Genomic DNA, 12,369 nt, shown 5'->3' on the forward strand with positions numbered 1-12,369 from the left:
GACACATTCCAAGGTAGCTGTTAATAGAATGTTAATAGAATGACATCCGTTGTTATGTATTGTAATGCTAAATACTGGTCCTGAAGATTTGGCTGCCCCCTGATGAGGGACATCAGGATCAGGATCTCCTTAGCAAGTACACCAAATGGTGCTATATAACTTTGCTCCTTAATTTAAAACTGTTGGTTAAGTAAAGAAGAAGAGAGGTGGGCAGAGTTTCAGTTGCTGGGCTTGGGGTCTGGGGCAGAGATCACGAAGAAGAAAGGAAAGAAGAGAAGGGAGAAGACTCCATGGGTAGGTGGATCATGAGAACACAGCCATTGTTCTCAATGCCTGGCCAATTGAAGTAGACAGGGAAGTAGACATAATAGCATAGAGGGTTGATATCAGCCCAGCGTCAGTCTTTAAGGCTTATTATAAATATAAAATTGTATGTCTTTTATTAAGGAACTAAATATCAAAGGTGGGGTAGGAATTCCCAATGGTTACCACAGTATATATCAGTAGTGCACTCACGGGATGAGAACACAACACTCATCCCTAATGCTGGTACTAAGCTGGGGCAGCTGGCATGCCCCTAGGAACAATGTGAGGCCCAGAGACAGATAGAGCCATGAAAGTCATCATTACATCCAAGCATGAATCCAGGAGACCTTTCAACAGTGGCCCTATGGTTTAAATTGTAAATAACAACAGCACGGCTATGACCATCTAATTTACTACAGACTTATTGGAACATCAGGCTTGTTAGAGATGTTCTACGAAGCAGCCATTTCATGTTTCCCTTGTGCTCGGAACTAGATCCACAAAAGCCACTGTCATTAACGTCTCTTCATGGGGCATGCCCACCTGAGGGCCACCTTCCTACTGTTGGGAAGGTCAGCTTCCTGGTAATGTCTACAGTAAGCTGGTTAGATCTTCTGGCTTACTTACTTACTTATTCAGAGTCACTTAAATATGTTCTTAGATGATACAGGCTGAGAAAAAACAATGTTTTTATTTTTAAAGATGTGTTTATTTTTATTTTCTATGGCTATGAGTGTTTTGCCTGCTTGTGTGTACATTATGTGTACATACCGATATCTGGGAATGCCAGAAGAGGGCATCAGATACCCTGGGACTGGAGTTTTAGACAGTTGTGAGCCACCACATGGGTGCTGGGAACCTAGGTCTTCCCCCTCTACAAGAGCAGCCAGTGCTCTAACCACTGAGCAATCTCTTCAGCCCACACTCTTATTTTCTTCATTGGCCAGAAATAATTATGTTTTGTTTATATTAGCAAACAAGCAGTTCTAGGTATAGCTGCTGTTAGTAAAGGAAGACTTTACCTATGCAACAGGTGAGATTTGACTCTATCAATACTCTTTCCAGGGGCAGATGGGCACTACAACAAGATCAAATGTTGGCAAAGAGATCCAGAAAAATCTCTGAAGATGAATGAGAGGTTTTTATTACTGTTGCTAATTTCCTTTTCTTGGTAAGAACCACAGGTGAATGCCACACACGAAATAGCTTTAATGACCTAAATAGAAGTAATTTAATGAATTAATCTGTATGGGCATTGTAAAAAACAATAAGTAAATATTTAATCAAGGACCAGCTTAATTAAGAAGGTTCAACACATACATCAGGGAGTCTAGCATGCCAAGGGTTGTGCTTTGTCCCAATTGCCTGACATACTTTAACCCGCATACTTTAAAAACAGAAATTAAAATATTTGCTTCAATGTATGTAATCAATGAACTATAGTCATTATAACCCGGCAACAATCAAAGGCGATGTTAGTGCCTCATTTCATTATGACAGTGTTATACTCAGCAAACACTAAAATGGAACCTTTTGAAGGTGAATTTACAAAGCAGAGCCCGATTCTGTAAGAGCCTGGTTTCCTCTGCGCGTGTAATCATTTATCATGTAAGACCTTGTGCAAAATTAAAATGGGACTTGAATTATTTTTATGAGTTTCAAAATGTTAATGCCAGAACACTGAACTAAGCGGTGGGGACTGTGCTAGTGCTGGGTGGGGAAAGGAGGGCGGGATTACAGACTTCTGCACTGGAAACGCGCCTCTGAGGCTAAGCAGCCCGGTATAACTGCAGTGCAGGGCCTGTGGGTACAGGCATATGGGGAGCAGAGAATAATTTTCAGGAGTGGGCTCTCTCCTTCCACTGTGCGGCTTCTGGAGTTGGAACACGGGTCCTCAGACTTGGCAGCAGGTGCCTTGGCCTATGAGCCCTGCCACCCGCCTGTTGTATAGATTTTATAGGTGCTTCCAGGCCCGGGGCTCTAGCATCTTCTCTCCACGTTTCTTCTCTGATTCTGGCAGATGTCGTTCCAGTTCTAGGAGGTACCCATTGTGAGACTCTGCTGCGCTGTGCTAAGAGTCTGAAACTGCCCGGGGGTGGGGTGAGGTGGGGGTGGGGTGGGGTGAGGGGGACAGGAGCTCTCGAGTGGTCCTCTGCCCCTTTCTCCTCTCTCATCCCTTAGACCATCCCCCAGACTCCACTAAGCAGAGGGATTGAAAACAATTGATGATGTAATTAGCCCTTCAACCCAGTTACACAGCTTCACTGAAAAGCTAAAAGGGATATCAGAGATTATCCAGTTCAACATCTCTCTCATTTTAACCCCATTTTCACCCAATTCCAGGTAAGCCAAGGGCATGTGAATAACTGTTGGCTGTATTATCCCAAAGCTGATGGTAAGTATTACAAACAAATCAAAATAGATCATGTCTCCAAAAGACAAACTCTTTTGCATAATCAATGAACATGTTAAAATGCCAATGGATCCGACGCGGATGCTGCTATCCACATATTCAGCATTTGACTGAAGCTCTGTCAGAATAAGGAAAGTCCAAGGTCCTATCACTTGGAAGCTCCTAATGAGACCCACATATACAGGAACCAGCAGATTACTTCAGAATTGAAAGGACTAGTGGCTTATGGTTAGTCTAAAGGAATCTTTTTAACACCAAGATCTTGTGTCTCTGGCACTTTATACCTCAGATACACCTTTGCTTAAACTAACATGTAGTGTTATTGGAGGGCAGAAGTGGGACTATTTTTTTTGTAGGTAACTCAGTTCTCATGACAACACAGAAGTACGTACTATGCTTAGCCACTCTTTTGACGCCAAGGAAACTTAAGAACACTGAGGTGAATTTTGACCCCAAATCTACAGCTTATTAGCAAGCAGAATTAAGATTCAAACTCAGACACACAACAGCTTCCAAGATGAGGTATTTTCTATGCTTTGCTTTGTTTGTTTGTGCTTTGGGGGTGGGAGAAAGGTTGCAAAGGCAGAGGTTTCAAGGGCTAAGGGCAGATAAGAGGGGACAGGGAGATGAGTGGCGTTGGGGTATATGATGTAAACTCACAATCAATAAAAACTTTAAAAAAAAGATTCAAACACAAGCCATCTAGTGCCAACAGTTGCAAGAAGAAAATGGTGCTGTGCCAGAATCTACCCAGACTCTCCATCTTAGGACCGTTGTTAGCGACTATGCTTGTTTTTTATGGGTTCCTCTAGATCAGTGGTTCTCAATCTTTCTATTGCTGTGACCCTTTAAGTCTTCGTGTGTGGAACCCCAACTCTAAAATCGTTTTTGTTGCTGATTCATAACTAATTTTGCCACTGAATCATAATGCAAATATCTGTGTTTTCTGGCAGTCTTAGGCCATTCGATCCTCCAAGTGCATGTTGGATGGCTTTCTGGAGGAATTTCAGACTACTAGTTGTTGCTTCTGCCATCCTTTTCCACCACCATTCCTCTTGCCATTCATGCCTACTGTGTGCCTTAGCAGCACCGTTGATGGTGACAACTTATTTGGTCTTACCCTTTTTGTAAAGTCCATGTTAGATGTAAATCCAAGCTGTCCCTGGCTGCAAGCCCAACCTAAGCCTATAACTTGATCCTGGCCATGTGTCTGACATCATTTCCTGTCATGAACTCGATTTCGCAATTTTTTAAAAAAATGTTATTATTCAGCCACTGCTGACTTCTTTGTTTGCTTGTGCTAGCTCTATAATAGGGTAAACTCGCCTCCCTTAAACAAAACGTTGCTTCTGTGCTTACAACAGAGTTGGACTATCTTTTTTAGCCTCAATGCAATTTCGGTCAGGGGTTTTTTTGTTTTTGTTTATTTCAGATTTTGAAATATATTTGCATAGACACAATGAAGAAATCTTAGGGGTGGAAATCCAATCTTAACATAAAATTCACTCAAGTGTTGTATATATGTTATACATGTCATCTGAATAAAATTTAATTCATAATGTTTAATAACTTCATGCTGGATGAAAGTCTACAGACTTTTCACAGCTGAAAGGGCTCCAGAATCTTCGATCCTGTGGGATGCTGAGGGAGCTGTGGGATGCACTGCAGTCAAATGCAGTGCATCCCACAAGAGGGTGGCTTGTTCTACCTGTGGCCTCCTGTTGATATGTTTTGTTTGCTTGCTTTAAATTCGGAGTTTGGAGCATTTCAGATTTTGAAGTTTTGGGCTAGGTCTGCTTGTTTTGAATAAGTACTATATTGAGCTCCACATTTCATGAGTTAATTATTATTAATGAGTTATATCAAGGGAACTTGATATAAATCAGTGGTCCTCAGTGCCACCATCCCACATTTGAAATAGAGGGTCAAGGAGGGGCTTGGTACTGATGCTCTGGAAGGCAGTGGTGATCCTGAGAGCAGTGAGGGTGAAGAGCTCCAATCTAGGTGATAAGCCCTGTTTAGATGATTGTCACTGTTACTATTAAGCACATTTCAGTGTTGTCCAGGCAGTGGCATCAATGACAAAACCCTGTAAGAGCAGCAATGACTATTGTTGGCCTCAGAAGCGGCCTACAGCCTCTGAATCCAATGATAAAGTCACCCTAGGCGACAAGGACCCACGTGTTTGTTGCCGTGGCAACCACTATACCTTCCCAGCTTTCACTTCTCCAGCCCCTGCCACCCACCTGTGTGCTGCTGTGCCTGCGATTACACTGTAGCCCAAATAAAAGGCTGAGCCCCCCGACCCTCCCTCCCCCTTTTCTTTCTTTCTTTCTTTCTTTCTTTCTTTCTTTCTTTCTTTCTTTCTTTCTTTCTTTCTTTCTTCCTTCCTTCCTTCCTTCCTTCCTTTCCTTTCCTCTTCTCTTCTTCTTCTTCTTCTTCTTCTTCTTCTTCTTCTTCTTCTTCTTCTTCTTCTTCTTCTTCTTCTTCTTCTTCTTCCTCGCCCCCCTTCATCCTTTACTCTTCCCCACTTCTCTCCCAATAAATTCCTCCCTGGAGCTGTGCTGGCCTTGTGTGATCTGTCCAGATATGAGCGCCATTCCAACACAACAACTATTCCTTACCAAAGTGATGGACCGCAAAGATAGCAGAACATGAAAAGGATCTGCTGGGGCCACCCGGTCCTTGTGACGTCACTGCATACAGATTTTAATAAGGAACATTAAATGGACCACTCTTTATTCTCTTTATTCTCCATCCCACTTTGCACTGAAGTCCCAATCTCTGTTTACATCAAACGATAGAACACTGCTCTTGACTTTGAGAATCGAGGAACCTGTCTTAACAAGAACCCACGGAAACTTGGTGGAAAACTTAAGTTTCTAACATAGCTGAAACTTTTCAGTGTTTTAACTTAGTATATTTTTGGCAGCAGTTTTAATTTCCTGTGTCTCAGAGAGATGATTTAACACAAGACTTTTTTTTTTTTAAAAGAGAGATCAAAGACTTAGTATTAATAAACGTACAAGCTACTTAAACATTGTTATGCCAGTATAAGGGAGTCAAACACACCAGGGACTTCCAGTCTGAAGGGGAAGGAAACTGTAGGTTGTTTCCCAATCATTAACATTTGAAAAGAAGCTGCAAGTAAGTGCTAAGGAGTGCCAGAAGGTGATGGGTGTGCTGTGGCCTAAAGAGCTTAATGATTTGGGCACAGAAAGCTCACAGAGGCTGATTGCAGAACTGGGGTCACCAAAGGCCCTGTCACTTACCTATGTAGGAAACAAGGTAGTTCATTTAGAGTTTACGACCTCCCTTGCTCTGGTGATGGGTGGGGTGAACACCTACAGGCCCCAACAAGCAAGATGTGTGACTACTGATTTGTTTCAAACCTTTATAGGCTAATATACTAACCACTACAGTGGAATGGTTTGAGGACAAGCTTGGCTAGGTGCACAGGGTTATCCTTGCTAGTCCAGAAGAGAAGCAGCAGATTTTCAGGCTCTTTTTGTTAAGGTTTTAGGTCCAGCTGAAGTAACAGAATGTCTCTGTCAGTCTCCATGTTTTCTAAGCCTATGGTATGGGCATAGGTTTCCTCTAACATTTAATGGCCTGAATTTGAATCCTGCTTTGGATAAACCAGATTCGTTTTTTTGGGAAATAAACAATTATTACCACTGACATAATGATTCCAGAGGTGACAGATGAGAAAGACTCTTGCTGGCTCCGTGGGAATTGGAACCCTGGTGGAGAGGAAGTGTGCATTGGTAAATGTGCCTGTCTACTGAAAGCCCCTTCAGCTGTTCCAGTCCACAGAACTGGCAGGCCCCAGATGGACACCTGCTGCCTCTTCTTGGACAAGAACTTGATGGTGGCATCGCTCTGGGCCATTTATTACTTGCTTTTCTTATAGTCACTGCAACCTATGTTAAGAAATGTGTTTTTCTCATTATGTATGATCACATGATACAGAATACCATAGGGTTTGCTATGCTTATACTGGGATAGTTCTCAAACTCAGAACAAATGGCTGAGGTGCCTATTAACATACCAAAGCTGATGCTGGCACCAGCTTCTTCCAGCATCCTTGAGTCCCTACCTGACCTATAAAACCCAGACATTTTGGGTGTGTGGTCCTTTCTTCTCTTGGTCTCTTGGTGTCTTGGCTTCTGGCTCTCCCCTGTCCCTTCTCTCCCCACATGGCTCTGATCAGTTGGCAGGTCATGTTTGCTCTGGACTCTTTGAGATGCCTCTGCCTGTGTTCTTCCTTAATATTTATAATAAAAACTGCAACCTTGTGGAAGCAATCATGTCCTCCTTTAATTACTTGTTCTCATTCAGCTGCACTTCCTCTTGCCTCTCTGTTGAACTGACTAGACAACCTTTCATGAAAAATGTGGAGTTAGAACATGGGCTTCCAATACCTCCAGGGCACTCTAGCTAGGCTCTCAGCACTGGTCCTCTAGGTTAAAGGAGAAAAGTCTGGCAAGCTAAAGAGAAGCTAGCACAAAACTTTTATTTTATATAAAAGAAAATAAAGGAAACAAAATCCCAAACAAACAAGATTGAGGTACCCTCCTCCCCGAGCACATGCTCTTGGGGACACGGCCCTCTGGATAGCTATTCTGATACTGTGAACTGTGAATTGAGTCTTATAAAGATGACTTTCACCAACGGAGAGCACTTTCCCCTGGAATTGATGCCAACATTAATATCTTAAGTATTTCAGTGTCTCGTGGCCAAAGTTCCATATTTTAGCTACTTTAGCAAGAAAACCCAAGAAAATCAATTTGCATCTAAAAGCTCCTTCATGGGGTTGGCTTGGTTTTGTGGCAAGCAGCCCGGCTGCTTAGAGAAACAGGAGTTGAAGTCCACTCTACAGAGAATTGTTTGGTCCTAGTTGAATAACTTTCTGGCATTTGCTGTTAGCAGAATGGTAAGAAGATTATGGGTAAGCAGATATTAATATTCTGATTAAACATTTTAAAACCTCATACCACCATTAAAAAAAAAATTGTGCCGCTCTGAGCGAACTCTTACACTTAACATTCCGAAGCTACGTTTAGCCTTAATATCTAACTTCATATGCTTGGTCTTAAAAAAATCTCTACCTATACCTGCCTCCACTGCTCAAACCGCAATGTCTAAGATGCCCGTGAAGTATTTACAAACCTCTTTCACTTCCAAGCTCTCTTTTTGGAGAAGTTGTAGTCCTCTTTGGTCTCAACTATGAAAACCTAGCACAGTTTTGGCAACCCTCCTGGAGAGCCTTCTTGTTTCCGAGGAACCACTGACTTGAACTCCACAGGATTAAACACCAGACACTGTCAACAGGTCCTTTGCAATAAGAATTCTTAACTTATGAAGCAGCAAGCTCACTTGTGCACAGAAGCTTCCTTCCATCCTACAGATTATAACAGGGAAACAAGACACATGCTTGCAGGGGCCCGATGGGATGGGTTGTGTTCTTAACCATTACCCACTGGGGTCTACCATGTGCCTACAAGTCTTTAAGGAACAACAGTCAAAATTACTGGGTTGACCTCAACTTATTTCTGAGTCCAGTGGAGGCAGGTATAGGTAGTTTGTTTTTCTTGGGTGTTTACTAAATGAAGCCATTGTGCTGGAGAGGAAATATGGGTAAACATTTAATACACTGAGTTGAGTGTCAGAATCATTTGCAATGCCTACTTCTGAGTTAGTTTGATAAGGGTGTTCTGTTCCAAGGAACCTGGGCTGCCGCATCTCACTCAGAATGCTTCAAGCCACGAATGCCTGTGTGTGTGTGTGTGTGTGTGTGTGTGAGAGAGAGAGAGAGAGAGAGAGAGAGAGAGAGAGAGAGAGAGAGAGAGAATGTGGTGGCCTGACTCTGAAGGAAGAACACCACCTGGTGTAGAGAGCGGCCAGGGGACGGGGTGGGAGTGGGGGGACGGGGCGGGGGCAGACTTGTTCTGCGGGTTAAATAGGCGAAAGGAGGAGCTCAAAGGTCAAGCCTCTTTCACCTGTGGCATCCTTTCCTTCTGCCAGGCTTTATACCTTCCCTTCTATAATTCTCTTCCACTCCAACGGAAGACAAACTCAGAAGACAAGACACGATCATCTCAGAAACCCTTCCAGTCACACCTCTCGTAATTCTTGAAGCATCTTCCGGCAGACCCCACCAGGCAAAGGAGACCTCTGCCTCTGAGCCTGGCGGTGGACTCAGAGGATTTTGTCTAACTGAACAGGTGTAATGCAGTGACTTCATGGGTGGGGAGCCCAGACCACTCACTGTGCTTGTGGCCCCATCAGGAGATAGAGGATGGTCCCGCAGAGCTGGCACACACACTTGCGGTCACAGCTCATAAGCTGGTTGTGGGTTAAAGAAGCAAGCATTTTTAACCCTTAGGATTGATCAGTTTCTCTTCCTCTGACCCTGGGGCAATGAATTTCTAAGTCTTTCTCTGGCATTTCCTATATGGACACTTCGGACCCTGAAGGCATCGGGGTGGTGTGTGGTCCTTTGCTTTCAGCAACTGTTCACCAGTTTCCCTCCAAACTTCTGGTCTCTACCGCTACGGTAAGCTCTTGCCCGGTCGCGCCACCCTTGCCAGCCCTCAGCCACGTGGAAATGCCAATCTGGGACACAGTCACAGCTACCTTTGCGCCCGCCCGAGTGGAGGAGGACTCTGTGATCCGCGCACAGGCCAGCTGTCAGGCACCGTGCCCGATCTGACTGGTCAGAACCTGCACCCAGGGCCCCGGGACACCGACCTGCCAGCCGCCGCTCGCGGACGTTCCTCCACAGCAGATCCCAGGCTCTGGCGCTGGAGTCCCGCAGCTGCTCGCTTAGCGATCTCCGGAGAGGCGCGTACACCGCTCTGCGTGGGCTGCTCATCTCAGACGAGTCCTCATGGCGCGGGGCAGCCTGGTCACGGCCACTCAAACCGCCTCCGACGTTTGGACGCTCGGCCACGCGGGACCCGGTGCGCCCGCCAGGCGCCCTGAGAGGCGGCCTCTGGGCTCCGCCAGCCACTCTCCCCTCTCCTGCTGCGTCCTCCCTCTTTCCTTCCCTCCCTCCCCGGCTCCTCCCTGCACCCTAGCCCAGGCTGACAGCCCTCTCATCCCAAAGTTAGGGACTGTGCCATAGCCTTCCGTTTCCTGGTTTTCCGCATCGCTTATCAACCCCACTCTAACACAAGAGCTTTGATACAGCAGCAGTTAGTGTCCAAGACTCTCAGAGTTCAGAATTTAAATCATTTGTACTGAAGCCAAGCTGACCTTCCGGGGTGGGGGCGTTCTACACAGTGTCTTTGAGTTATGCAGTCCCTTCCTGGTTCCAACAACATGATATAATTTTCAGAGTACAATCTACATTGACTATGGTGTGGACTGGGGAGCCCATATCTATATGCTGACAAAGAAATGGGAATTCCAAGAAGGAAAAGTGGAAACTAGAAGAGCCTTCCATATACTAAACAAAAGTATAGAGTATACTCAGAATCAGACATTAATACTGAAGCGAGAGCGAATGAACTGTGTAGTTTTAAACAACTACACCAGGGTCTTTAAGAAAACGATTACTTCTTTGCTTCTCCATGGGGTGAGGAATGACCAAGTTTCCTGGGCTTCAAACTTTTTATTTAGGAAGGCAAAGACAAGCCAGGCTGGCTCACACCTGTAATCCTGCTGAGGCAGGAGAATTTCCTGGAGTATGTGAGGCCAGCCTGGGCTATAAAATGAAATGCTGTCTTAAAACAAGATAATCACAGATAAATAAATAAATAAATAAATAACAAATACAAGATAGATAAAAAATAAAATACTTTTAAAACTCAAAGGCAAGGACCAGACTACCTCAGCCCCATCCTCTGGGACTTGTCTCACAGTTTACAAGGTGTTTTTTGTAAAGTGTTTTTAAGGGTGTCAGAGTAATTATAACACAATTTGATGTAATTCAATGACATAGTCAGTGCCGTCACATAAAATTTGGTGTAATTTCAAAAGAGAATTTTTGATTCTGCTTGTTTTTGAGAGAGGTCTTATTCCTCATACTGGCCTCTCAAAATCCCAGCAGTCTTGCCTAAAACTCCCAGTAGCAGGGTTACAGCGTGCTCCACCATACCTGGCCAGAAAACATTTGCAATGGTTAGTCTCTCCCTTTTCTTCTTAAATGTCTCTCCACTTGTCTGACAAATTGTTTATTTCCTCTCTAGATGTCCCATGTGAAGTTTAAAAAACTCAGGAAAACTATTCCATCCTTCGGTTTTATAAATCACTATTGACTTAGAGTTGAAATTAAAGCTACCCACATAGCCTCTGCTGACCTCTGCTGAGGTCATCCTCCATCAGTCCATACTGTCCTAGAGATGCAGGAGAGGAACCATTCATTGCAAAGATGCTCTTTATCACCACACTGTGTTGTCATAGACATGTAAAATGTGTACAGATGAAGCACATCTCAGTGTGAGCTAGAAAGCATCGCCAAGCATTTTTGCATGGTCTTGGTAAACCTTTGAAGTTATCTGTTATGACGCAGTAAGGCATGGCTTAGAAGAGGACTTGAACTTAGGGCAGCCAGTTACAGACTAATCCAGATGGCCTTCTAGACCCCTGCCAAACACTTTTCTAATGTGCAAAACACATCCTGTGCTTTGTATGTTTATAGGAGTGGCTAACTGTGCATCTTACAGGTACATCTATAAGGCGTAACAACAAAGTAAGCAATGATTACAGTCCCAGAGAAGCTGTGTGTTTGGCTTTCAAAAGATCCCAGTTGAGCTGAAGGCAGTAGACCACCTCTCTCCCTTCCTCCCTCCCTCTCCCTCCCCATCCCCCCCCCCCCCCCCCCCCCCCCCCCCCCCCCCCCCCCCCCCCCCCCCCCACACACACATACACACGCACCACACTAGAACAGTGCTACAAACAGCCAGGACAGCCAAGCAACTTCAGTGATCAATGAGCTTCAGGAAGCCTGGACCCCAACCACCATTTTTTTTTCATCCAAATAAGCATTTTTGTGCTAAGATACACTGCCTTGGGAGTTCTTAAACTCTGAACTTGAACATAGGTTCTGGCCTCGCAGATTTGGTTAGTTCTGGCTGTTGGATGATTGTGAACTGGGCTCTGTCACAGAGAAGCCAGGTGATCTGCTCAGAACAGGTGCTAACCAAGCATCTTGGGGCACGCAGCATGCACAGTCTTGCAGGAGCCTGCTGATATTAGAGGAAGTCCCAGAGCTCAGAGCCACACATTGTTACCCTGGTCCATGCTCAACCTCCACCAGATCTGTTTCCAAGCCCTCTGCTCTCATGTGGACCTCCATCTGTAACAAGCTGGTGAAAATAAAACATCCTCTGCTTCAGATAACAAATCCCCACCTTGCCTGCCATCATGCTGACTTCCTTCTCCCCCATCACATCAGAAGACAGGGTGCTGTTCCTGCCGGGGATCTATTCCCTGGCCTGTGCTTGCTCTGTGCTCTGGCCTGTCTTGTGTCTTGGGAAATCTGTGGGTGTTGTTATTTCTTGTAAGTCTGCCTCTCTGTAGGTTTGACCCCCAACTGCCATCCTTCTTTAACTGACACCAAAACCCAAGAAAAGCACCCATAGAAAAGCTCAGTTCCTCTACTCCCTTTATCTTGGAACATAGGCCTCTCTAATCAGTACTAC

General features: G+C 44.7%; 1 protein-coding gene across 3 annotated transcripts in view; it reads right to left on the reverse strand.

The window, feature by feature from the left end:
• Window positions 1-9,708, reverse strand: part of Stard13 (StAR related lipid transfer domain containing 13) — a 199,848-nt gene extending 190,140 nt beyond the window's left edge. For all 3 annotated transcript variants that reach the window (XM_029477491.1, XM_029477489.1, XM_029477493.1), the window contains exon 1: window positions 9,473-9,708. In XM_029477491.1, the coding sequence (XP_029333351.1) occupies window positions 9,473-9,596 (124 nt within the window). In that variant the 5' untranslated portion in view covers window positions 9,597-9,708. The remainder of the gene's footprint in view (window positions 1-9,472) is intronic.
• Window positions 9,709-12,369: the final 2,661 nt, after the last annotated feature.

Source organism: Mus caroli, chromosome 5 (genome assembly GCF_900094665.2).
Source record: "Mus caroli chromosome 5, CAROLI_EIJ_v1.1, whole genome shotgun sequence".
In the NCBI taxonomy this organism is placed as follows: domain Eukaryota; kingdom Metazoa; phylum Chordata; class Mammalia; order Rodentia; family Muridae; genus Mus; species Mus caroli.